Genomic DNA, 27,049 nt, shown 5'->3' on the forward strand with positions numbered 1-27,049 from the left:
AAGCGGTAAAGCTCAGTGGTTCATTCATAATCATCAGCACTTCACCTGGTGCTACATGTTTGCAGGTCTGAGCCCTTAGTGGATTTCTGGGAGCAAGGGCTTCATTTCTTATTATTTCTTCTGTACACATTGCTTAGTAAATTGCAGTGTACTGTCCATCTCCAACAATGTGGCAGAGAACATTGAAAATTGAGAACACCTTTGAATCAAGGGAGCTCTCTGTTTGGTAGAAATTCCAGACCTCTGTGAGCAGTGTTATCAAGCTGAAAAGGAATAAAGAGGTGATGCACAATGTCAGGGTGCATCCGAAAATCAGAGCTGCATGAGAGATTGGGGGATGTGTTTAGAATTTGAAAAGCTGTAGCCCTTTGGAAAACATTTACACGTCTGTATTCAGATATTATGCAGTTGAATGGGCTCAGCATAGGAGCAGAAGGCAACTTGCATGGAATCAGTTGCAGGAACGACATGTAAGCTTGTATTTAGTTTATTCATTTGATCTTATTTTTTCCTGAATTCTTTATAGACATTTAGGTGCCAATCATGCAAACTGTCCTACACAGGCAGATTTCTACATCCACACAGAGCCCTATTGTGACTTCTTCAGGGCTCTGTGCAGATGTAGAGCCCACTTGCAGAGCAGCTTGTGCAAGTGAAACCGAAAGGCCTTGTCTACACTAGAAAGGGCTTGCTGGTATAGCTAGTATAGACAATAGACACAGCTTATAGAGGCAAAAGAATGTTTTTGCCAGTATAGCTTATGCCAGTATAACTGTCTACACTAGGGCTTTTGCAAGTATAAAAATGGTGTAAAAATCACACCTTTAAGTGACATTCTATATCGGCAAAAGATTCTAGTGTAGACCCCGCTTTAGTGAATTATTTTAACCTTTTTCTCCTTTTCTCTTTAAATACCTTGTGTGTGTGTTTGTGTTAGTCTGTGTTTACTTCTGATCCTGCAACCCTTGTGCCATATCTACACTACAGACTTCTCTGATATAGTTACATCGGTCAGTGTGTGAAGAGGTACGATCCCCAACCAACACACATGTGACAGCAAACACCTCTAGTGTAGACAAAGTTATACCAGCAAAACTGAGCTTTTAGCAGTACAGCTTGTTTGGCTTGGGGTGGCTGGGATAAGCTTTCCTGGTAAAAGCACACTTTGCCAGTAAGAGCTGCAACACCACTAGGCGCATTTTGCCCATAAAGCATACTGGTATTGCTAGAACGGTAAAGCACTCCTAGGATAGACTTGGCCTTACTCCCTTGAACAGTTCCACTGCAGTCGAGCATGATTCCCCCCTCACCTTCACTGGGTTTTCAGTGGTGTAACTCCATTGCCTTCAAGGGAGTTGTGCCAATTTACAGCAGTGTGAGATCAGAATAACGCCCAGTATGGTCACTTGCATGAGTAAGGATTATTCATGCATTGCAGGGGCGGCTCTATAATGGGTAGGGTGTGTGTACAATGGGAGAGTTGGTCTCTTTCCATATGTTTGGCAACACTTGCTGACTTCTCAATTGTTGTCACTTTGGACTGTGACTACAACCCAACTGCCACCTCTACTGAGCAATCCTCATAGCAGAACTGGGCAATCCCTCCTGCTAATCAACATGCAGGAAAGAAAATTCAACTCCTGGTGCCACTTCAACCAATGCAGCAAATGTTCTCTCCACTGCAAAGCACTAGAGGATAAAACACTAGTTAAAAATGAAAACACAATCATTCCTATGTATCGTCAGTCCCCGGTCTCCAGTGACCACAAACCAGAGACGGAAATTGGCAGATACAAAGCACAGTCTAAATTCAGAGAGCAGCAACTGTGCAGTCAACGTGACAGAGAGATGGAAGCACAGGGATGCTTTCCACTCCAGTGTCTGAAAGATGGCGTTTTATGAGATTTCTTCAAATGATCCGGAATCATAAAAGCTGCCTCTTCAAAAAGAGATGAAGAAAAATTGTGCCTGATCCTGGGAGAAAGAAAAGAGACCAAAGTCAGTATCACGCTGCATACCAGCTTGCCCTGGGATACAGAATGGACAGTGCTGACAAATGGACACAGGGAATCAAACCCAGGACACAGCATGTGACACTTTCCTGGACAGGTCAGACCCTCCTCCCCGATGGACACCACGGCGGTCTGCCTTTTCCTTTCCCTTTCCCTTTGGCATCACTTGCCTAGCTTGTGGTGCCGACAAAGTCTCATTAAACACTGCAGGAAGGGAACGCCAACACTGGATAGCACAGGGCCTGGATCAGGTGAGCTGAATGGGAGGGGCAGGGAAAGACCCCAGAGGGTCTTGCCCGGTAATATCCTTGGCTGGGAAGTGTGTGTCTGTTGGTGCTCAGATGCCAGGGAGGGAAAAAGTAAGTGTGTGTTGGGGGGTAGAAAGTGTGAGTGTCACAGAGAGGGGGATAGAGTGAGTGTGTCAGGATGAAGGGGAGGAAAGAGTGAGTGAGTTGAGGTGAGATGGAAGAAAAGAGCGAGTGTCAGGGTGAGCAGGTTAAGAGTGAGTGTCAGGGTGCAAAGGGGAAGAGTGCGTGTGTCAGGGTGAGTGGGGGAAGAGTGTGTGTGTCAGGGTGAGCACGGGGAAGTGTGACTGTGTCAGGGGGGCGGGGAAAAGAGAGTGTGTCAGGGTGAGCAGGGGAAGAGTGAGTGAGTGTGTCAAGGTGACCGGGGGAAGGCTCAGTGAGTGTGGGAGGTGAGGCTGAGCATGGGGAAGAGTCAGTGAGTGTGTCAGGGTGACCAGAGGCCGGGGGAAGGCTCAGTGAGTGTCAGGGTGAGCACGGGGAAGACTCAGTGAGTGTGTCAGGGTAACCAGCAGCCAGGGGAAGGCTCAGTGTGTCAGGGAAGCGTCAGTGAGTGTGGCAGGGTGACCAGGGAAGAGTCAGCATGTCAGTGTGACCAGGGACCGGGGGAAGGCTTAGTGAGTGTGAGGGTGAGCACGGGGAAGTGTCAGGGTGCCAGGGGGAAGGCTCAGTGAGTGTTGTCAGGGTGAGCAGAGGCCAGGGGAAGGCTCGGTGTGTCAGGGTGAGCACGGGGAAGAGTCAGTGAGTGTGTCAGGGTGAGCAGAGGCCAGGGGCAGGCTCAGGGTGAGCACGGGGAAGAGTGAGTGTGGCAGGGGCCAGGGGAAGAGTCCGTGAGTGTGTCAGGGTGAGCAGGGGCCAGGGGAGGGCTCGGTGTGTCAGGGTGAGCACAGGGAAGAGTCAGTGAGTGTGTCAGGGTGAGCAGAGGCCAGGGGCAGGCTCAGGGTGAGCACAGGGAAAAGTGAGTGTGGCAGGGGCCAGGGGAAGAGTCTGTGAGTGTTGTCAGGGTGAGCAGGGGCCAGGGGAGGGCTCAGTGAGTGTGGCAGGGTGACTGGGGAAGAGTCAGTGAGTGTGGCAGGGTGAGCACGGGGAAGAGTGAGTGTGGCAGGGGCCAGGGGAAGAGTCAGTGAGTGTGTCAGGGTGAGCAGAGGCCAGGGGAAGGCTCGGTGTGTCAGGGTGACTGGGGAAGAGTCAGTGAGTGTGGCAGGGAGGAGGAGGAGGAGCACGGCCCGGCCCGGGGCGGAGCTGAGGGCCAGCCGGGGCAGGGCGGAGGCGCGCGGGTTCCGCCCCGTGTGAGGGCCTGGCCGGAGACAGGCGGACGGGGCGGGCCCGGCCGATCCCCTCCCCCGGGCGGGGTGCGCGAACCGCCCCTTAAGGCCGGCGGGGGCCGCCCCTCGGCGGACTGGCTTTAGTCCGGGGCTGACTTCGCCGCGTCTCCGGCCGCCAGGGCAGGCGCCACCCGGCCACGAGGGTCCCCGCCGAGCGCCACCCCGCTCCGCTCCGCTCCGAGAGCCGGCGCCCAGCCGGGCACCCCCCGCCCCGGCCGGCCGGCATGGAGCCGAGCTGGCTGCTGGGGGGCGCAGCCCTGCTGCTGCTCCTGCTGCTGCCCGCGCTCCTGGCGCTCAGCCCCGCCGCCCACTTCCAGCTCAAGATCGGCTTCTACTGCGTCCTGTGCGTGGCGGCCTCGGCGCTGGCCGTCCCGCTCTGCCTGCTGCGGCACGGCGGCCGCACCGTGCGCAACATGAGGCGAGTGCGGCGGGAGAGGGGCCCGAGCCGGCTTGGGAAGCCCCCCGCGCGGTCTCCGGTGGGGCGCGGGGCAGCCGGACCGGGGGCGGGGGGATAAACCTGCTGAGCGGCGGGGGCCTTGGTTGTGCCCTGCGGGGTGCTGCTCACTCGTGTGCCCCCCTGGGGGCCCTGCCCCGCTGACCTGCTCTGGGGGGAGCCCAGCGGTTTAAAGGGGGGGCCTGTTTGCCAGCTGGGTGTGACCGGGCCCTCGCTGTGCCCTGCAGACCTCAGAGGGGCCGCTTGTTGAAACTCCTCCCTGCCGCCTGGCCTGCCACCAGCCTGTCTGCTTGTCTGGCTTAGCAGCTGTTGAAAGGCTCCGCACCCTCTCTGCACCCCAAAACTAGCCTTGTGTTGTAACCCCGGCGTTGTCCTCTCTATAGACCGACTGTACTCGCCCTTCCTTCAGCGAGGGGCCCCATCCAGTAGGCATGGTGCTGCAATCCTGTGCTGTCAGAGCAACAGCTGGGTCACGAATCCTGTCTTGTGACAGCTCGGAGTGACTTGAGCAAGAGGCGGCTAATACAGGTGGCTTACAAGCCTTGGTAGCAGGCAACACTTGGAGGAGGAAGAGCTAGGATGTTAATGCTTCCCCCCCTCTCCTTAAAACAACACGCTTCCTTAGAGGCTTACAACCAAAACGCTGACGGCTTTTAACTCTGGTGGTTAGCTACTGTGAGCTACTGAACTGTGGCCCGCTTGCCAAGGGATGTCAGGCCACAGGGTGCTGGCTCTCTTCCTTTCCAGCTATTAAACTGCATTAGAAGGTGCGGCGGCTAAAAATACATTAAATACTTTCCTAACCTTTTGTTTGTCCCTGTAACCAATTGCTGTTGCCAACCCCAAGGATGTTAAAGCTATTGCAAACTGGCAGGGAGGTGACCTGTGTGGTTATGAAGGAGAGGTCTCCATGAAGTTTCTATTAAGATGTGATCTGCCCCGTAAACATACTGGGAATCTTTCTTTATTATTAGAATGTCCTCTCTTCTGCTGCTTACATGTGTAGTAGTTTTGTTTTGAAGTGCGTGTGGATTTTCTGTAGGTTTAATGCACTCAGTTGCTAGTTGGAGAACATGTATTAGTTGGACGGAGGTTTTTTAAACACTGTACTCCTCAAGCCGTTTTAATCTGTTCAGTTTTTTTATCCACCTCGTTGCCTAGAGTCAAACACAACAGCCTGAGTGGGGTGATCTGTTAGATTGAGTAACTCGTCACTTACGCAATAGTGCACCTGATGATTGAAAGCACGAAAGGAGGGTGTGAAAGCTGGGAAGTCACTTAATGTATTTTTTTTCTCATTTACTCCAGTCTCTAAAGAAAACTAGTGAGCTGTATTCAGGCCTAGGTAACCTGTGCCAGTTGGTGCCCTGACTTGTTTCGCCTCTGTTTAACAATCGGTCTCAACCTGCATGTAGCTCAGATACTCTGCGTCCTTGTCCAGACCTGAAGAAGAGCTCTGTGTCACTCAAAAGCTTGTACTTCATTGGACCAACTTCTGTTGGTGGAAGAGATAAGACTTCTGTTTGCATTGCTGCACCTGTGCTACACTTAGAGGTTATGCGGCTCTGATTCTGACAGTGTTCAGCCCTGCTTGGGGTGAGGATCTTCGGGGAAAACGCTTAGTCACAGGCTTTTGAGAACACTTGGGACTTTCACAGCTGTAGTATCTCGATCGTGTTCACTCTGGCACTGCTGAAAGTGGTCTTGTATAGAGTCCAAGGTGAAGATGGCTGTAGAATTTCCTATCACTGTCCTGATTTACTTGAGAGAGAGATTCTCTGACTAAACAAGTATCTTGGTGGAACGCGGGGGGTGGGAGAAGCAGGGAGGGCAACTGAAAAGAGACTCTCTGTATGTGCCCTGACCGCTTCCTAGAAATCTACAAATGTGAAATATCCATTGTGGTAGCAGGGAGCTAAGGTGCAGGTGTAATGGATTTAGAGCAGGGATAGTCAATTATTTTTATTTTTTCTCTGAACAAAAAATAAGTATTTTTGAGGTCTGTTCAAAAGCATCTGGCTGTCCAGATTTAGTGCTAGTTTGCCTATTGACTAACCCTGATTTAGAGTGGCTGTGCGATAATGAATGAATACTGTATGTTGCCTGGGTTACTGGGATGCTTACATATGATTGTATTGGTTTAGTTTAATGGAGGGCTGGGGTAGGGAGAAACAAGCAGGAAGGGGAGAAAATGTATCAAGACAAGCCACTTCTCAGCGAACACTTGAGAATTAGAAGATGATGCCAGGACAGGAAAGGGCCTGGGAGTACAGGCCACCAGAAGAATTTACAAACACTGTTGGTGATGGGGGTGTATTTTGGCAAGCCAGACTGGGATGCAGGAACCTGCTAAGGTATTTGTATTAGCTAGGCCTGCCTAGGTTACCACCAGGGGATCTTTTGGTAAGATAGACATGCTGGTAGACTTTTGAAATCTCAATGCTTTGTTCCTACTTAAAACCAAGTATTGTTTATATTGCAGAAGGCTGTTTTGTCACTGTAGACTCTATAAACTATTGGTCATACACCTTCAGAGTCCAGCCAAACACAGTCAACTCTGCAGGATCAGAATGGCTGATCCTAGGTAAGGATACCTGGCCCCTAGGTAAGAGTGGGAGAATTGTGGCATTCCACCCAGGAGAGGTAAAGGCAGGAGGCCTAGTGCATGAGAGGTGCACTCAGACCAGCAAGTGTTCAGAGGTGCGGCTAGTCCTGTAACTGACAGTACTGTATTGAACTGGAGCAGGGCCATAAAGCCTCTCCCTCAACAGGGAAATGCTGTTGTAGAAATTTCCCTACTGTTGCTAACCCCATGCTGACTTCACTGGGCTGTATTGGGAGCCTTGCTGTCAAAGGGCTGTTGGCTTTTTAAACAATCCTTGGGATACCTGCTCAGAGCAAGGTTAAATATTCTTATTCCCCAAATATGTCCATCTACAGTTATAGCTGTTGCTTCGGAAAGAAGTGTCTCTCTTTGCTCTTATCTGTATGTTGGAGCATGGCGACCAGATTCTGCTTCTGTTATCTCTATAGCAGCTTCATGTGGCAGCTTCATTTTTACGTCAGCTGCCATAGTCATCTTTCCCTATGCCTCCCCACTCCTCATAAACTAGTTTAACCCATAATTGCTGCTGTTTCACTTTAGTGCGAGGGTGCTTCTGCATTGCGGTCATATGAGTTTAATTATAATCTTGTGAGCAACCAAAGGGGTTTTCAAAGAGCAAACACAGATCTATCCTGATGCTTACAACTGTCATTTTTGTCTGTTAACTCTCTAAAGTACGTAGCTGGAAGTGCTGTCTTCTGAATAAGGTGTGAAAACATGAGGCTGACCGGTAGGTGTCTAAGCTGACCCTCTTCTGAAGTGTAGGGATGATAACCTTTTGGAGTCCTAGCCAAATTCCAGTAGGTACATGATGTAATCTGGGATGCAGCAGCAAGCTACTCGGTGTTGATCTTGCATATGAGCAAAATGAATTGATTCAGAATGGTCTTTTCCCTGCATGCTTCACATCTATATTTTAAATGCAAAGTTGTAGCTGTCAAAGCAGTGCCCTGATAACCGCTGTGTACCTTTTGACAGCAGTGGCCTGCTATGGCCAGAGATAGGAATAGTCCACCTAGTGTTCCCTTGAGCTGCACATAACAATCCCTGCATCTTTTGTGTGCACCTCTTAAGCCATTCGTAGTGCACAACAACAGATACTGGTCTCACAAAACCCAGGATCCGCACTGCATGTTGTCTACTGGCACCTGACTTATCTATTGGCTGTTTACATATGCAGCTGTCTCTTACAGAACACTAGTCTAACAGGAACCAGTATTATTTTGCTAAAGAATATTTCTGCAAAAGTATATACAAAATACTTTAGCTGAGGATACAGAAGGGCTTGTAGGAACCTCCACAAAACTGAAAGACATTTCAATCTATTGAGAATATACAACTGTCCTTTCAAAGCAGGTTGAAAGTGTGCTTGATACAAAAATACTTTTATAAAAGCAAAAACTTCTTCTCCTGGGCTCTTGCTGTTAATCTTGTTACCGTGACCTCTCTTTAGATCTGGAAGAAGGAAGAAAAATCTAATTGTACTTCATTTGACCTCCAAGGCAGTGTTCTAGTGTTGTCAAAGCAACCGCTGTACTTGAAGGGAAAGTCACGCTACAATTAGATGTTTAAAAATTTCCTTGGGTCATTGACTGAGAACTCTGAATCTTTCACCACTCTCCCATGTGTATGTGTATGTTTCTTGAGATCCTGGCTTCTGTGTGGCCTGTCCAGTCTTTTTGTTTTGTTGATCTGTCTCTCCAAAGTTCTGTTGCCTTGATAAACAGCCAAAAGGGTTCTGTAGCCGTAGGTAAAAAATATCAGCACGTTGGGGAAATGGTCTTTATGCTATCCTAGCATTTGTAGTTACAACACTTGGTCTGAAGACATCACTATTCAAGGGCTTTCCCTTCTCCAGCAAGCATTCTTTGGAGAGCTGACTGACTGAGACAGCAGTGCCAAACAAGGACGTCTGTCAGTGTACCGCCCGCCACCCAAACATCTCAATTACTCTGGTCTCATTCCCCTTGCCTACATGTGTGAAGGGGAGAGGTGGGACAGGGCAGCAAAATTGCAGTGCCAGTTTGGTGGGAGGGTCAAGAGCCTGCACTTCTTCCGATCACTGGAGTGATGGGCTTGGCCCTCCCGGGTGAGGGATGGGTCTGAAGGATTTTTCACCCGGGTGGGTGGGGAGTTGAGACCAGCGAGAATAGTGACTTGCAGAGCAGGAGGGCAGGCAAGAGAGTGAGCAGAGGACAGAAGTAGCACATGGGGAAACTGAAGACAAGAAGTAACTATTACGATATCCAAGTATTGTGCTTCCTCTAACTGTGTTTAGGATGGGGAATGCGGTGATTCAATGCATGTAAATGTATACAAATAAGCTGCCGTCCTCCACTTCTTGGGATATTGCCAGCATGGCCCTGCGTGCTGCAAAGGCCACACACAACGGACCTAACACAGTTCTGCAGTTACAAATGCCCCTGAGAAATGATCCAAGTAGAACTGTCTTCCACTGGGCTTTTAACTCCATGAAAGTGATTCCATTAAGATTCGGAGGGTTATAGATCTCTCTCTCTCGGTGTTAAAGGGGCACCGTTGTGTAGTTTAACTGTAAATTATCAGGGGGTAGCTGTATTAGTCTGTATCCACAAATGACAAGGAGTCTGGTGGCACCTTAAAGACTAACAAATCTGCCCAAATAAATCTGTTAGCCTTTAAGGTGCCACCGGGCTCCTTGTTTAACTGTAAATGTGTTACACAAGCAGCATGCTGGTGCAAGCAACTGCTGCACTAGCTGCCTAGTGGTGGTCCTACATCCTGGCAGGCGTATGATGACTTGCTTTGCAGTCTATGAACTCTGAATGTATTGTGCCATGTTAGCAGGATACTTCCCTCTGAGACGTGCCAATACCCTGGCCCTCTGATTGTGCATGATAGTAATTCTCATCATTGTGCTTTTTATAGATGGGGCATGAAGGCATAGAGGCTCTCAGGACTGCGAAGGGTATGTCTGCACTGCAGTTAAAAACCTTCAGCTGGCCCGGGCTCTGGGGCTGTTTAATTGTGGTTTGGGCCGCCGCCTAAGCTCTGGGACCCTCCCACCTCACAGGCTCCTAGAGCCTGGAAATCTACACTGCAATTAAACAGGACGGCAGCCTGAACCCTGTGAGCCAGAGTCGGCTGGCCCATAACAGGCCAGCCCTGGGCACCCAAAAAGAGTTAAGTGTGGGAGTGGAGCCTAGGAACTCGGACTCCTGCTGTCCGCCAGACAACACTGCCATCTTTGTCTAAATTGCATATGATGCCTTCTTTTAGTAGGGAACCCCTCTGCCATAATGCTACACCTAGAGGCAGGGCTGGTTCTGGGCTCCAATTATTGTGGGGGGTAGGGGAGATAAGTGGGTATTTTGGAGCCCCTGGGTATCATTAATTAAACAACCTTCCAGGAGTCCTGGGGCCAGTTAGACCCCAGGGGTGGCAGGTAGTGCTGAGCCTGCCTAGAGGCAAACTGCCTCCTGAGGAAAGCTGGGGGCAGGGGACAACTCATGGCTTCAACTTGTTCTGGTTAGAACAAAGGTCAGGTTATTCTGAAGTCCAGCTCCACTGAGGCAGGATTGCACATGCCGAATGATGGACTTTCTGGCATAGCAGCTTCCTGGATTATATATGAGCCAAGTCCCCTGCTGGGAGGGGGAGAGTATCCATGTTGTGTCTCCTGTTTGGTGCCGAATACGCTATTGCTGTAGATAAGGGGCTGCACTGACCTGGCCTTTCTGGGAAAGGCAGGGTGCCAGGCTTTACAGCAGAGCTAGCAGTTAGTTTTTGGGGCTGATGTTTTGAGCACAGCTGAAGTGTGTGTGTGTGTGTGTGTGTGTGTGTATGCACACATGTATGGGAGGGTGGAGGGGTCACAGTATGGGGAGTAAGTGTGTAGATTTTGGCTTTTAACCTTTAGCACCAGTCTCCTGGCATGTCCCCCTGGCCGCAGGGGCAGCTCTAGCAATTTCGCCGCCCCAAGCACGGCGGCACGCCACGGGGGAGGGCGCTCTGGTGGTCGCCGGTCCCGCGGCTCCGGTGGACTGCCTGCGGAGGGTCCACCGGAGCCGCCTGCCGCCCCCCCCCGGTGACCGGCAGATCGCCCCCCGCGGCATGCCGCCCCAAGCACGGGCTTGGCGTGCTGGGGCCTGGAGCCGGCCCTGCCTGGCCCCATTCTCTAGTCTCTGCACCTAGACTAATGGATTAAGGTTTAACCTGCACTGATGAAAGTTGACTGAATGAATGAATGATGTTTGCAGCTCAGAGATTGTACCAGGCCATAAAGTCTGCCATGGCTGAGATCCTTGCCCCTGCCGCTGATTCAGCTCCTGGCTCCATAATGCCAAACCCAACATGACCAAGAAGAGGTCACTATATGCCAGTGTGAGGCTCAGATGTCACTTGTTACACAGCCGATTGTGAAATCTCATTAAAGCTGCCAACATGTAGCTGCCCCATGAAATGCATCCTGCATTGACGATATATTTTGGTACCTAAGGGGTGTGCACTGCAGTTACACACCCGCAGTTGGCCTGTGCCAGCTGACACAGGCGCGTGGGGCTCAGGCTGTGGGGCTGTTTTAATTGTGGCGTGGAAGGTCTGCACCAGAGCATCTGGTTTGGGCTGCAGCCAGAGCTCTGGGACCCTCCCACCTCACAGAGTCCGAGCAGCAGCATTTACGCTGCAATTAAACAGCCCCACAACCTGAGCTCTGTGAGCCTGAGTCCGATGGCACAGGCCAGCTGCGGGAGCTTTAACTGCCGTGTAGACATGCCCTTGGAAATACATTCTTAGGTCTCTGATAACATGTTGGCTGATTAATTAGACTTAATGTTTTAGTTTCACAATCAAGTGCGATTGTTGAGGCTTGCGAAATCCAGTCTGATGGTCAGGAAGCTTTCTCAGGTGAGTGCCTGTGACTTGTGCGGAATGTAAGCGTCTCTTTTTAAAATAAGAACTTTGCCTCTGGCATGTAGTGTTGGAAAGAACCTTACAAACCTGAAGCGAGCAGAGGCCCTGGAGTGACATCCGGGATCTGAGGAAGCTGCAGCAGGTTGGCTGCTCTTTCTAACCCTTTGGGCAGCCATGAAAACTGTCAGGTCAGTTTAGTACAGCTGGTACTCCATACAACTGAGCAGTGGCAGGGTCAGTAACTGGAAGAAGACACAGGATTTATCTATACTACAAAGCCTGGACCGTGTAGCTATGCTGGCAGAGACCCCTAGTCACCCCACCTGAGGAGTAACCAGGGAGGTGAAGGAATGCTGTTTCCTCCTGTCCCCTGCAGCCGTCGCTCAGTAGCATGAGGCTTATGACCTTTGTAATGCTGTCACCACACGTACTGGAGGAGCTCCTAGCTGCAATGCCCCTCCTCTTGCCCAATGAGTGTAGCTGAATGAGTGCTCTGGCTCTGCTCCAGATCAGTACGTCACCCCTTGTGGTCTGAGCAGTTTTAGGACAACCCCCTCACATGTTGTGCAATCTGGACCTTTCTCTTACCACATCAGGCCACCCCCTCATTCTTGTCCGTATGTGCCCTTAGGTAATGTGTAACCAGCTCCTGCTGCTGCTTTCTGCAGAGCCCTGGTTTCCAGAGCAGTGACCTCTCCTCTGGTTTGGAGATGGAAGGGAGGTGGGGTTGGAAATTGGGTCATTCTCATGGCTAGGATACTGGTGATCCTTGTGCTGACTGCGTCACGTTGCCTCTCGTAACCTCACTACACAATCCTTTTGACTGTGTGTCTGGAGTGAGACACATGGGTTGGACTAGATGATCTCTTGAGGTCCCTTCCAACCCTAATAGTCTATGAGTCTAAATGGGCTAAACCTCTGCCTCTGATTTCTGCAAAGAACTAGTGGGTGGGTGTGTTTGTGCACGCTCGGTCTGAGCAATTGCCAGTCTCCTGTTCGTTACTCTTAGTAGTAAAATGATCTGTCCAGAGGCAGACTTGAATGCAGCCTGGGTAGGTAATCACTGGAGGTTTCTGTTTGGGTGAATGGAGCACTATCTCATTCGGACACCCTGAGAACCAGAAAAAAGGAAACCTACTTTATTTGTAGTTTACCAGACCGGCACCGTTAGCTTCATCCTGGAGGCCAGTTGGTGTCCTGCAGGCCAGTCCATGGGCCGTGATTTGCTGTGGGTCAGTGTCCCTGGTGCAAACCACTCCTGCAGCTGGCAGGAAGTGGGGCATTCTCCCAAGTCTTGGCATAGACACTGTGCAGGGTAGGCCACGGGCATCAGGACTGACCGGCCCTGCTGCGTTGGGATCAGTGCTATGCAGAGGTGCTCATGTTGCATTTCCTGAGCTGTGTCTGGTAGATCGAGGACTTGAGTCTCCTAGCACCAGTCCTGCCAGTATCGAACCACGTCTGGTGTTCTGCTGACCTGACTGGTCTGGGGAGTGAGTGCTGTCCTGTCAGGGACTCCTGCTGCCTTCCTCAGCATCTCTCTAGTAACCCTAAATCAATAGGATTTAGTAGTAATGCAGGAGGAAAAGTTGCCCTCTCCTGACCTTGCTTCTGTCTAGGAAAACAAGTAGCTGCTGAGTCGGGCTAGGCAGACACTTCGATCAGCTTTAATAGAAAATTGTATTTTGACAAAACAAGAATCTTTGTGGAAAGCTGCTGCTTTTCTCACTCTCTCTCTCGTTTTTTGTTTTGTCAGAAACAGCTTTGCCTGAATCTGGTGTTTTGACCAGTTGGACTCTTCCTATGGGAAAACTTGAACATGTGAAAAATTGTCAATTTTCTTTCACTTTCTGCAGGGGAAGAACCCATCCTGACCAGCTCTAGTGCTGGCACAGTGTCCCATGTAGCCTCCCTCGAGTTGTCTGCTTCCGGTGTCGCACTCAGCTGGTTGTAAAAGCCCCAGTCTGCCCAGTCCAAACCAAAACTACTTGCAGAGTTATCTCCAATCTAGTTGCACTCTGAATGAGACTGTACTTTCCTGAGGGTGCAGGGCCTGGGAGGAACAGAGTGGTCCCCTCTCAGAAGCCATGCTGTAATGAAGAGAATCCAGGTAGAGAGGGAGAAGAGCGTGGAGGGGTGTCCTAGCGGAGAGAGGATGTGGACTTGGGAGAACTGGGTTCTGTTCCTGGCTCTGTCCCTGCTCTGCTGGGCCTGAGCCTCAGTTTCCATATCTGTAAAATAAGGATAACACTGACCTATATAACGTGTTCTGAGGTCTGCAGATGAAAAGTGCCATATAAGAGCTAGGTGGAGGTGATAGGGAGGAGAGAACCCTAATGTGTCGCATGGACAAGGGTGCTTGTGACCATCTGCAGGCATGGCTTGTGTGGCTAAAACTCTGCTAGTAACCATGGCAACTCACCATGTCTGGCCCCTAACAGAGGTCTAGCTTGGGACATGGATGCATGGTCCTATGTTTCGTTTCCTAGTTGATACTCTGCTCTAGCCAGCCTTTCTGGGCATCCCGGAGCATGCTGCTCTGTGTGAATGCCCCGTGGCTGTGTGAGCTAGAAGGCATTCGGCCAAGGTAGGCCAGGAGATGGGTGCGGCTGCACAAACAGTTGTGCTGGCAGAAGCTGCTGTGTGGGTGCAAATGAAACTGCAACCTTTGCCCGGTCTGGCTACAGAATTGCTGCTTCGTGCCGATGGCAGCCAGCAGGCGCTTCGGAAATGGCGCTCTCTGTTGCTGGGGGTGCTTACTGGAGAGTGAAAATGCCCAACCCACGCAGTCTCAAGCCAGATGTGCAGGGGAGGTGGGGAGAACGTCAGTCTCGGCAAGTGGGGCTGTGCCAGGCTGTCTGGCATGTTCAGGTGGAAAGGGGGGGAAGCAGCTGCTGCTGTCTATGGTGTGAGATGGTCTGGTTAGGGTGTTAGCTCCTGGTGCCCCCAAGCCCAGAGCCACAAGACACCCCTCCCTCTCCTTCCCCTGCCAGCATTAGGGGAGCATGAAATACGCTCATCCCAGGTTCCACACATGCTGTCACACCTTGATCTTCCTCTCTAGGTGGCAGTACCCCCCCGCCCGCCCCACCTGAAACAGCCAGTATGCGCTGGCCAGCTGATCTCTGGGCTCCACACTCCAATTCTGAGCTCGGGGAACCCTGTCCCGCCTCTTTGGCTTCTAAGCACAGATCCAAACACACACTCCTAAGCGGCATACGCGTGACAGTGTGAGATTCTCCAGCACTTAAACACAGAAAACAAAATCAGCCCACGTTCAACACACACATCTCTCCTCTCTCTCATTCCCTACATCTGCTGAGGGAGGCTGTTCGCTTCCAGCATGCTCCCAGCAGAGATGCTTGCTTCCTCTGTCTCTCTGATGGGGTGCCTACTGACTGTCCCATCCCCTGCCCCCCATAAGTATTATCATGCAGGAGGTGTAGGGCTGAGCATTGGAGCAGGGAAATAGGGGGTTTATCCACCACAGCAGGCTCTTTGCGTAGGTCCTAGCACTGTTTGGGCAGCTCATCTCTGTGGTAGCTGCTGAATGCCCCCAGCCCTGTGTCCTTCTGTTCGTCCCAGCCCCGTGGCATGCCAGGAAGAGGGATGGGAGGCTGGCAGTTGGAAGTTCTGGCTTTTACCTGCTAACCTTAATTTAAATGAAACTCTGGCGTGGCACTTAATTCCATAAGGGCTCTTTAAGCTCCACCCGGCTATGTGGGTGGTAGGAGCAGCACTCTAATCTCTGCTCGCTGGCAGGGAGCTAGCTTGTGTCCTTGTCCGGGGTGGGGTCTTGGTTCTTGAGTCTGCACGAGTCGCCTGTCTCTGCCCCATGGAACTCGCTCAGCAAACAGCCAAACTCTCACTTCCTTTACTAGAAACCAATCCACCTATTTCCAGATTGAAACCAAGGGAGCCAGTTTACAGCAGTGACTGCTCATGCTGTAGGGTGCTCAGCCCAGTCTCTTGTCACTGGGTGCTGAGCTCTCCTGGAAACATGACTCCCGCCCTAAAGTGCCCGCAGTCTAAAGCAATAGGCAAGACGGAGTGTGTTGGGGAAACCCAACGGTGGGGCTACCATGGCCCATCTCCAGCAGGTTCAGGAAACCACTTTTCTCTTGCCAGAACTTCTGAAGCAGCTCCGCCCAGTGCAGCAATGGGGTCTGCACGGCTGGACCCCTGTACCTGTGTGGGGAAGACAGTGGTGCTCCCTACAGATAGGGAGCTCTCCTCGGGATCAGGAGCAGCACCAGGGTTTTTGGTGCCCTAGGCGCAGGGCTGGCTCTACCCATTTCGCCGCTCATCCTGCGGCTCCGGTGGACCTCCCGCAGGCGTCCCTGCAGAGGGTCTGCTGGTCCTGCGGCTCCGGTGGACCTGCAGCAGACGTGCCTGCGGATGCTCCACCAGAGCCGCGGGACCAGCAGACCCTCCGCAGGAACGCCTGCGGCAGGTTCACCGGAGCCGCCTGCCGCCCTCCCGGCAAAATGCCACCCCACCCCCCCCAAATCCTGGCGCCCTAGGCAACTACCTAGGTCGCCTAAATGGAAGTGCCAGCCCTGCGTGGGGTTCATTGCAGGATTGGACCCTTGCTTCTTTGTAAGGAATCGCTGGCCAAGATGGTACTGAGAAGGATCCCAAGCTGCTCTATGGCTTCCCACAAAGCTCCTTGGAGTGAACATCTCTCCAAATCAGTTGCATTAGGCAGATATCTCAAGCAGCATTACATAAGGGCTGATGCACCATGGCTAGGCATCATGCATGCTGGAAGGTGGCAGGTGGTGAATCTACTGAACAGGTTCCTTAGTGGGCTGTTTAGCTAGAGAAAGCTTTCGCCCTGCAGATGGCAGCGTCTTACAATGATGGTACAGATGGAGGTGGAGAGAAATAAACAGATATGACTTCCAGGGTGAGCTCTACAAAATCCTGTCATTTGTGTGTGTTTGATCATTGAACTCCGTAGATAACTTGTTTGCCTTTCACTTACATGGGCCTTTCAGTGATGTAGCTTGGACTGAGAAAGTCAGAGCAATTTCCCAGACTAGGGAAGAATGTCTCACTTTTTTGAAGTGCAGCAGGCCTGCGGCACAGTGCTGGTGTCAGTGGGAGAGCAAAGGGTAGATTGACTGACTTGCCTTGGCACTAAAGTGCCCTATGAGGGGTTCACTGCTTCTCTGCACACCTCTGATGTGAGAGGGCAACTGTTCTGCAGAGCTGTGTGCTGTACTGCTGGGAGGGAGCCGCTCCAAGTACCTTTGCGTAAGACCTTGTGGGGGGAGGCTGTTGATGAGGGTGGGGTTATGTGACAACTGTTTGGAACAGGAATTGAAGGACATTACATGTTCCTGCCCCTCCTAATAAACTACAGAGCAAATTAGGCAGCTTCTAGCTCATGCAGGGACATCCCAGGACATGTGTGAGGGCAGGTAAATGAGGGAAGTGTTGACACCTTTTTTGGTCCTTAGGCCTGTTCCTCTGGCTTAACAGATTCTTTCTGCTGCATCTTCCACACGGTAATGCAGACACTATCAACTCCATGAGACCTGCTGGCCTCTGACTTCTCTTCTCTGCTCTATGCAGAATCATCGCAAATATAGTTAAGACCTTCAAGTATATTTATGGCCTGAGGTTTGAGGCGAAAGGACTGGAGAACTTCCAGATCGAGGGGCCATGTGTCATCGTGTCAAACCATCAGAGCATCCTGGACATGATGGGTGAGTTGCTTGGGTTGGGAAAAAAAGCTGTCCCGTCTGAAAGTGAACTGTTGGGTGCACCTAGCTTTGCTGTTTGGGAAATCCTGTGCTTGTCCCAGATTTGGGGAGTCTTCAAGCCTTGTAGGCTCCAGGAGACCTGCCTGTATGTCACAAAGTGTGTCGGCCAGTTCTGCCTACAGGAATTGCCATGTACAGCGTTGAAAGCTACAGCAGTGTCTTGAGGGGAGAGATGCACAGTGTAATGGGGTATTGGGTGAGCAGGGAGGAGTATACTTGCGGTTCAGGCGCTCTCAACAGAGCAGAGGAAGAGCCTGGTACATGGCAATCTAGGTATTGCCAGACTGGATCAGACCCAAGGTCCACCTAGTCTAGTGTCTGGTCCATGACTGTGATCACCGCCAAATGCTTCAGAGGCAGATGTAAGAACAGCTGTGGGATAATCAAACACAGGCACACATTGTGCCAGGTGCTGTACAAACACAGCTAGAGTCTAGGAAGGAAGAGATGATCCAAAGATAGTGATGTCGTAGCCCCATCTTACAGATGTGGGAGTAAGCAGGGTGGGTCTAAGGCAAAGTGAGGAGTGATGGCACAGTCTTCTCCATCACAGCTCCTTGCTCCAGCCATTGACTCCTGCTGCCACCCTGTAAGTGCATGTATTAAAAAATTACCTTTCTGGGCTGCAGCCCCTGTTAGAGAGGCAAAGTCTCCCCTAGCCGTGGCAAGCACATGGGTCCCTTCTGCCATGCTCCTGCTGCAGATCCAAGGAGGTCCCTGAGGCAGAGCTGTGGAACAGGTGGCTGTTTTACAGTGTCTCCTTCCCCTCCCGCCCACGCCCCAGTCTCATTCCATCCTTGTACGGCTAAGTCTCTTCAGTGTCCAATACCTGAAAGCTGCTGAAAGACACGTGGTGGTTTGCGAGCCAGCGATGCCTCTGAATCAGCAAGGGATCATCTCTGCAAAGCTCCCTGGCTCCTGCTGCCTTTCCTGTACATGCAGCCCGTTGCACCTATTTGCTCCGGGTGCTTGTCAGCAAGCCTGGGTTGGGCCGCTTGTACGCTGCCGATCTGGTTTGTGGGTGGAGAGAAGGGTGTTCTTGTTGTCACAGCTTATTGTGGGTGAGATTCTTACACTCTCCCTTCACCCCGGGCTTAGGGTTGATGGAAATCCTCCCAGATAACTGTGTTCAGATCGGCAAGAAGGAGCTGCTGTACACTGGCCCTGTGGGCCTGATAATGTACCTGGGGGGCGTCATCTTCATTAACAGGAAGAGTACGAGCAATGCCAAGACGGTGATGTCCGGGGTTGCCCAGACCATGTTGGATGAGAACGTGAGTACAGTACATGCCAGTGGGTTTTGTGAGTGCTGGGCACTGCTTGCAATTGTTGGAGTAGAGGGCTGCTTGTGCTGGAACATTATTCAGCTGCTGGATTAAGGATGGGGGAGGGTGGAATACTATGAGAACTATTGTCTGACCTCTAGTGGTGGCTAGTGTAGACTTCAAATGCCAGTCCTGGCTGTAGCTGTATCCTGCAGCAAAATCTTCGGAGGGGTTCCAAACAACTAGAAACAGAGACATGCAATCTATGATCTGCCCTAGCACTAGAGAGGTTATGTGGGTTAATTCTACAGCTAACTTCTGGTGTGCCAACAAATGGAATTCATGGTTTATCTCCCCGTCTTACAGGTGAAGGTGTGGATATACCCAGAGGGCACGAGGAACGGGAATGGTGACTTGTTACCATTCAAGAAAGGAGCTTTTCATCTTGCTGTACAGGCACAGGTAACGCTTGTTGGCTTCTTTCACGGGCCAAGGCACTAAACAGGCCTTCCAGTGAAAGGTCTACCTATGGTGACCAGATACTGGCAACGTGGGATTCTTTAGCAGTCCAAAATGTGAGCATGATAAATGACACCCGGGCCCTTCAACATGAACACTGTCTTCAGAGCACCCAAGATAGTAAGCTGCAGAGAGAGGCAGCTTTCTCACCGGGCTCCCAGAAGTATGCGAGTCTCCTTGGAAAATGGCACCTGAAACTTTTCAGATAAATGAGCTTGAGGGGACATGGTTGGGGACCAGAAGGATTATAAAGGACTGCCCTCGGTGCATGGGGAGGAGATGATGGCCAGCCAATACCATGGCGTAGATAGCATTCTTCTCCAGGACAACCCCCTGGAGATGATCAAATTCTGGCTAACTTGGCTCCTTCTACTACTGACTTGCATTATAGCTTCTAAAGTCATAATTTTGAGCCACTCATCTAGCCTGCAATAACATGGGTTAGAACCCACCTTTGTCAGTTAGATCCCTCCTTTAGCCAACTGAATCGCTTCCTCAGTGTTGCCTGCTCGACAGTGCATGGTGACCCGGTAGGTGCTGTGGTGTCTGTTTAGCACAGTGCAGGTGGGGACTGATTGATTAATGCCATGTCTTGGAAGAAGCAAGATTAAAATGTGCAGCATTTGTATGTATTGAACCACAACTTATACAGCCTGTGGTCTGGATAGTTTAATTTCCATATCCGTAGTGGTAGGTTAGATGAGTTTAATAAAAACTGCAACATGCTATGTTCTACAACTGAAGATCAACTTGTGTCTGTCTTCTAAAGTAGCCATATTTTGTGACCATTGTACTGTGACCATTTTTTCCCTCTTTTAAAAGAGAGAGAATTGGGTAAAGACAACTTAGTCGCCAGCGTACTGGAAGGGGATAATGCTTGCACTGGTGCAGTGGCCTGCTGAGCAGATACATGGAAGATTCTAGTTTCCCGGGCCACTAATTTAGAACTTTACTAAGTTCACTTGAAGTGGAATAGCCAGGATTTTCTCCTGGATTTCTTCAGGCTTAGGAAGTCCTACCAGACTCTGAAAACCAAACACTGCTTCGTATCTCATGTCCATTCTATGTTTGTGGAGGGCATGATGTTTGTATGCAAACAAGCTTTAATATACCAGGAGCAGAAGGGACCATAACCGACAGTGAAGCAGAAAATATTAAGATTGTAGCTCTTAACCTATTTCCTGTATACTTGTCTCACCCTCCTTGGTCTCTGTGTGGAGCCTGTGATTTAAGAAGCCAATTCCCGCTAAAGGCCACAAATCAATGTATAAATTAGCCACCCACTAACAAGTACTTAAAGATGGATTTCTAGAGACTGGGCTAAGGACAACATCTGAAGTGGTGGCTGGCTTCATTTACATTCTCAGCAAGTCGCCAACAGTAGATCTTCCATATTATGCCAGATTAAAAATAGCTGCCTCTTCTCCATCTTTCTCTGTCAGAGGCATTGCCTTGCTCATAAATGTTTGCAAACAGTGATTCCTGTTCCTAAATGTTTAACCAGCACCTGCCCCCTCTTGTGTGCTTAGAGGCATTTGCAGTGAATGTTTGAGCTGCTTATCAGCCTAGGGAATTGCAGGATTAAACATGCTGGGGAGGATGGTGGCGTCAGGCTTTGACTTGGGAGAGTAACTGTGTGCTTAGAGCACTGGTTTGAGACCTCAGGCCAATTCCCAACACTGCTGCAAGCTCCCGCGACCTTAGGAAAGTCACTTGGGCCCCACTCCTCAAAGGTGTGCAGGTGCCTAATTTCCATTGATTTCAATGGGAGTTAAGCTCCTAATACCTGTTTGAAGATCTGGGCCTTAGTCTTTGAGTCCATTTTACATATGGGAATGGAGAGAGTAACTTTCTTCTACCCTCTGTATTCGTTGATGAGCCTACAGTCCAAAGCCAGAGTTAGGACTTGTTCTGTATTTGTAGACAACCTAGCACAATGGGGGCTCAGTGTTGGCTGCTGCCATGCTATTGTAATACAGATTTAACTGCCCGGTGTTCTCTTTCCCCTCCGAGGTTCCGATTATTCCTGTGGTGTATTCCTCGTTCTCTTCGTTTTACAATCCAGCCAAGAAGCTATTTATATCAGGTACTGTACTGCTCTGAACCCTCTTGTTTATGGGTGGACTCCGTCTTTCTGGTCTCCCCGCAGAAGACCCCTGGGCCTTTGGTAGAAATAACTCTACACAAGTGGGGGCATAGGGAGAGATGTAAGCCCCCTACTGCACTAGATTGTGGGCTGAGGCCTGGTCCAGTTAACTCTCATCTGGCCCATACTTGCAGTAGATAATGGGCAAAAAAGGAATGCGTGAACAAAGCACCTGACACTATTGGGTCATGCACAGCAGGCAACGTCCTGTTCTGTCATAATCAGCAGATGTTTTCTGTGTTCCAGCCTGCTTCCTCAGCACATGCAGGCTAGGTCACTGGATTGGCTTTTTGGCTGACTCGTTATCTCAAGAGTATCAAAATGCACCTGGCCCTGTAAGAGAGAGCACCTGAAGGGCTCCTGCTGCCTCGTAAACACTCTTGCGAGGTGAGGCTGGAGTTTCTTTAATTGCTCACTCAGGAGCTTTTGGCTTCAAAGGAATGAATTGTAATTCTCTCCCTGAAGGACTTCCTGAGTGTTGTCCTAGCTGGGTTCTGAGGCACCTGCTCTGCCCGATGGATATATACAGCCTTTGTGACGGTAAAGGGCACCTTGAGAACTGAGGAACTAGGAACTTCTGAAAGAAGTCACTATTGTTACTTTTCTTGAGTGGGTGCTTAGCAGCCCTGTTGAGTCCCCGAAATGCCATTGTATGCCACAGTGGTTCCTGCTGCTGCAGAAGAGGAGCTGGGGGTATGTGGCTTGCTTGTTGCAACAGCAGGGTCTCTTGGTTTAATTAACCAAAAATAAAATAAACTTGCTCCACACAGCAAAAACCACCTCCAGAGAACTGTACTGCTGGTCATCCATGTGGAGGGTTGCTGGCACTTCTTACTGTCTGGGGAAAACCAAACAAGACTGCATGGTTTCCACATGAATGTGTGCCCCCATGGGTGGGAGGGTTACGAGGTAAATATCACCTAGCCAAATCAAAGATGTGATGACTTCAACTCTGAGAGCCAAGTGGCCTGGCCTCAAGTGAAGCACCTTGGCTTGATTGTGGCTTTCAATGACCGGGATCTGAGCAGATTATTAAATTACACACCTTCTGGCCTACCTAAAGGAGCAGAAGTAGTTTACTTGCAGAAGCAAACTTTTAAAGATGAAGTCAAAATATTTTGTTTCAAACTATACTCTTATTGTGTACGTATTAACTCACCCCTATGACCCCACCAAATACCTCCAAGGATCTAAAGGTTCTCAGAGAGTAAGAAATTATTTCAGGTGGTTCAATTCACTCCCTAAGAGAGAGACTTGGGTACTGCATGTAGAAATGCAAAACCCTGGGTGTCATGTGCAATGTATGTTGCATAACATTGACGTTCATGACACGTGTCCAAGGAAGTTGGCTCTGTTGAATGCTAATCGCTACTTGATTGTGCACATGAGTGGGTTGTGCTGTCACAATCCTCTCTAGTGAATTCTTTGTTAGTAACAGCTACAAAAATTACCCGGCTTTCTAAAAATGTCACACCGGTGACCTTTAGCAATGGACTCTGCCACTAGCCTGGTGGGGACAGGGCAAGGAGTCGCAAGTTCTGCCAGAATAGTCTGTTTGAGCATTTCCTGCAATAGGAAGCCATGAATGCTTGAGGTCTGGGTGCCTGCTGCCAGGAACTCCTTGTACACAGCCTTGTGACACAGATGGAAACGAGCTGTCCCCACTAATGGCCGTTACAGCGAATGTAATGGTGCATTTAGACTGGATCCTGGTAACTAGCACCTGCGAGCTTTGCTATGCTGTCTATGGCCATGTGTCCCGGGCTCCCGGGGTTGTGAAGGTGGGGATTATGACTGGTACTTTAGCCATTCTCCACCCTCCCTATGACTATCTAATGGCCAAATGCAGAAAACTTGAGTTTCTTCTTTTTCCTAGGTAAAATCCGGGTTGAGGTGCTCCAGCCAATTGAGACCAAGGGCCTGAAGGCCGAGGATGTCGCGGACCTCACAGAGCGATGCTACTGCACCATGAGGGAGACCTTTTTCAGATTATCTGGCATGACGAGTGAGGTGAACGGCTCAATGCAGGGCCCTCAACAATAGTATTCCCAAATAGCAAGGACTGAAAGGACCTATTTCCATTGCCAAAATATCCAAGGGGTTTCTCCCCTTCCTTTGCAGCAGGTTTGGGCAAATCCTAAGCCTCTGCTTAGGGTGACCTTTAGTTGACACACCATTTGTTGGGCCAGTTCTACGGTTCGGTGAATCTCTTTTGTGGGTTATCTCCCATGGGGAAGTGTCTCCTGCACTCAGTTTCTCAAACACCCTACAAGTGCTAGTGATGGGCTCTAGTCCTGATGGCCAGTGCAGTGACCATTCTGAACTCTTCTGCGAGCTCCTGCTACGCTCAGGCAGCTGGGACACTAGGTGTTGCAGAACACCATGTTAAGGTCCTGGCACTGAGCACTGCAAGCCTGGCACTTGCCACAGCCAATCCATTGGATGCCGAAGACCGTGTAAGGTACATCTTTGCAGCCTCCAAATGATTAAAACTTGCTTTCATCCTGTCCCTAGCTGTTGGTGCTTGAGGAGGCGAGGGTGGGATCGGTTCAGATGGCGCTCTTCATGCGGCTGTGCATTCCCAACGCTTACTGGCAGGGACTCATGCCCTAGTTGAAATCTTGCTCACAGCTGAAATTCAGCTTCTAAAGTCTCTGCCCAGCGCTCAGTTTCATTCTTCCCAGCCTCGAGTCTCACCTTAGACACAATTTGGTTTTTGCCAAATCAACCTGTTGGGGTTTTTCTTTTTTTAAAGACACTAAGCACCTGTGAGTCTGCTCAGAGACAAAGATGGGAGACCAACCACTCACCCCTTCCTGATGGAATGGCCAAGTCGTAGCACGTAGCAGGGAACTGAAATGTGCAGGACGCTCTTACCAGAAGTCCTGGGGCAAGCTTTGTACAGATGTCAGTCCCTTGCTCGCTCTTCAGACAGAGTGAGTTCCCCAGCAGTACTTCTAGCCATCTTGCAGCCTAAGGCTTTCTTTAGGTGGGCCTCTAAACATGCTTCCTTCGGGTTCTCTGGGCAGGACAGGTGGGCCTTATGGGGCCAGCTATTCTTGATGCTGTCCCTTAATGAAGTCAAGTTTCCGTGTCCACTGAGTGGACACGCTCCATGTGGACTCATTTAGGGATGGTGTAGGAGGGGTAAACGTGGAGACCTAAGACACCCAACCAAACCCATGGTATAGTGTCTTGGTAGGTTTTTATCCAAACACTTAGCATCCCCATAGAGGTTTGCGTTATGGCAGCCATCAGGCTCTCTCTAAACACAATCCCTGGGGTTTGTAAGTGAGGCATTAACATGCCAAGAGCTAAACTAAAAGGATGAGACAAACCCCCAAAGAGAGAGGGATTCTTCTCTGCTCATCCCCATTGTTTTGCATTACAGCCAGCATCCCTGACTTAGTATATACTCTTGTACTCCACCTGATGGCTCGCTTTTAGGATAGAGCCAGGTATGACGGGCTGAGGGAAGGGTAGATGTGGCACTTCCTTGGTATTTGTTGCAATGCTTTCAGTGCTCAGATGTTTTGTTTAAAGTTGATTTTAATCTAGGTTTTGTACCTAGACTCTTTGCTGTTGCTCTTGCTTCCTAAGGGCTGTAGTGTGCTGTTCGACACACTGCACATCGACCAAAAGACAGTGCCTGCCATACAAACATGTCTCAGAACGTTAGCCTTACTAGGACCATCAGTGTTAGGCGAAAGCCATGGTGCTGGAGATGTAAAACGTGCTGGATTGTGTGATGGCCCTGAATCAATGTTTCCTTCAGTCTGAATTTGCCAGCTGGAAATAACAGCTAGAGGGATTCCTGGTAACTGAGTTTCAGACTCTCCTCACCCAGCAGTAGAAATGTAGAGCTCCTCAAAGGGTAACAGCAGAGACGTTTATGCTCCCTGGGGGAGCCATGAAAACTCCCAGGGATTTGCTTAGAGGCCTTGTGGGAATGTTGCCTCGAGCTGACAAAGGCAGTACATCTCTTCATGTAAAGTAATCTTGTGCAATGCATCATTCCCAAGCCTCCTGCTTAGTGGGTGGCATTGGAGACGATGCTGTCTCAATCACAGAATTCCTGTTTTTTCTATAAAGGACACCAAATCAAATGCTTAAAAAGCACTAATGCAGAACTGGGAGAAACCAAATAGAGGATGCTGGGAGTAGGTAGCTCGACATGGTTCAGAGCTGCAGCTAGAGCTGTGATTACAAATGAATATTCGAGCATCCATCTGGTGAAATCTGATTTCAGTACAGAACCAGTGGAAGACACAGCAATCCTCCTGCTCTTCAGTTCTGAAATCCAAAGCAGCACTTTCTTTTTTCCTTCCATAAGAATGGCAGACAAAGTGGCTATGTAATTTGAGGCAAACATCCAAATTCTTGGGGTACCCTCCTGCCCCGCAGCTCCAGTCTAGGGTGAGCAGTTGGGATGGTAGGGTGGTTGTAACGGGTGGATATTTTTCTTTGGCCAAAGATGACTCTGTATCAGATGTATAAATCTAAGTCTGTCTGTTTATGACTGAAGTGGGAAAAGAGATTGAGTGTGCACAAAGGCAGTTGTCTGCTGTTCTGTTTTTTAGTCGTTTAAACAATGTATGTTTGATCAAATGTACATTCTTATAAAGCAGTTATTTAAATAGAAAGTCTTGTGTGGAGTTTATTAGAACCCAGGTTGGGTTGAACTTACTGCCTGGAGGAGCTTTTACTGTGGGTGGAGAGTGTACCCGATATTGTCCGTTTCCCCTTTGGTATTTGAGAATCTGTCGCTAGCTACTCTTGCCCCGTGAGCATGGTGAGGTAACGGGCGAAGAGAGCCTTGTCTGGACCAAATCTGTAGGCAGTTTCTGCTGCTCCCACTCTCAAATGCATCGCTATTTACTAAAGGGATACATGTTAGTTTGTGCACAATAAATGTCAAAGATTGCATGGCTGTAAGGATCACTGCCGAGATCCTGCCTGATTACCAATTTTGCAGAAAATCTTTAGTGTTCTCATAAGCAAGCACTGAAAGCTGGGGGGAGGTTGGCCAAGTGAGCCTCCTGCTGCTAATGAGCTGGACTGAATGACTCCTGTATAAGGGAGTAAAAGGTGGGTTTTTTTGTCCAAGCTTCTACAGTGAGGACTTGTTTACACCGTGTGGTGTGTAGAGCCCTACACCAATACAGATTTTGGATTCACATCCCATCGGCCAGCTGCACATGTCTGTGGATATAAAGTGGATCTCTACAGACTGGTGGGACTCCATCAACGTGCGATATGGTAACATCCTGTGTGCACACGGCTACAGTGCGTGAGCCTGAGTACTGCCTGGCATACAAGACTTTCAAACCCAGGTGTGGCTGAAGCTCTGGGCGAGGACAGCCTCGGCTCCTGTCCTCCCAACCCTAAGGTAAGTACCCTCGCCTCCCTGTAAAAACACCGGCAGGAGAGAGGAGCAGAAAAGCTTTGCTAGTCTTGAGTCGCTTCCTTTACCAGCCCTTCCCTTCTGCTCCCCTATTTCCCCAGGGCAGAGGAACAGGCTGTAGGCACAGCAGGCCCTCCACTGGGTGCAAGCAGAGCTGGTGCCTGCCCTAAAGGGTGCCAGTAACTTCAGGGCTTCTAGCGTCCATGTTCCCATGTATGGGTGGAGGGGCTGGACATGTTCCTTACCCAGTTGTTTGTACCCTCAGCTTCCCGCTGGACCCTGTTGCCCCCTTCAGGCAGAGAAGAAGAGATGCTACTGCAACCCTTCCCCAGGGCTACCATGACTCTGTTCCCCTT

At 50.1% G+C, this 27,049-nt stretch overlaps 1 protein-coding gene across 1 annotated transcript; it reads left to right on the plus strand.

Annotated features, from left to right (window-relative positions):
• The first annotated feature begins 3,720 nt into the window (after positions 1–3,720).
• AGPAT2 (1-acylglycerol-3-phosphate O-acyltransferase 2) lies at positions 3,721–25,932 on the plus strand. Its single transcript, XM_039506028.1, has 6 exons — positions 3,721–4,057; positions 17,169–17,302; positions 18,458–18,633; positions 18,991–19,086; positions 21,157–21,229; positions 23,166–25,932. The coding sequence occupies exons 1-6, from the start codon at positions 3,864–3,866 to the stop codon at positions 23,330–23,332; spliced, it is 840 nt and encodes a 279-aa protein (XP_039361962.1). The 5' UTR covers positions 3,721–3,863; the 3' UTR covers positions 23,333–25,932.
• Positions 25,933–27,049: the final 1,117 nt, after the last annotated feature.

The sequence above is a fragment of the Mauremys reevesii genome, linkage group 19 (assembly GCF_016161935.1).
Source record: "Mauremys reevesii isolate NIE-2019 linkage group 19, ASM1616193v1, whole genome shotgun sequence".
NCBI lineage: Eukaryota > Metazoa > Chordata > Testudines > Geoemydidae > Mauremys > Mauremys reevesii.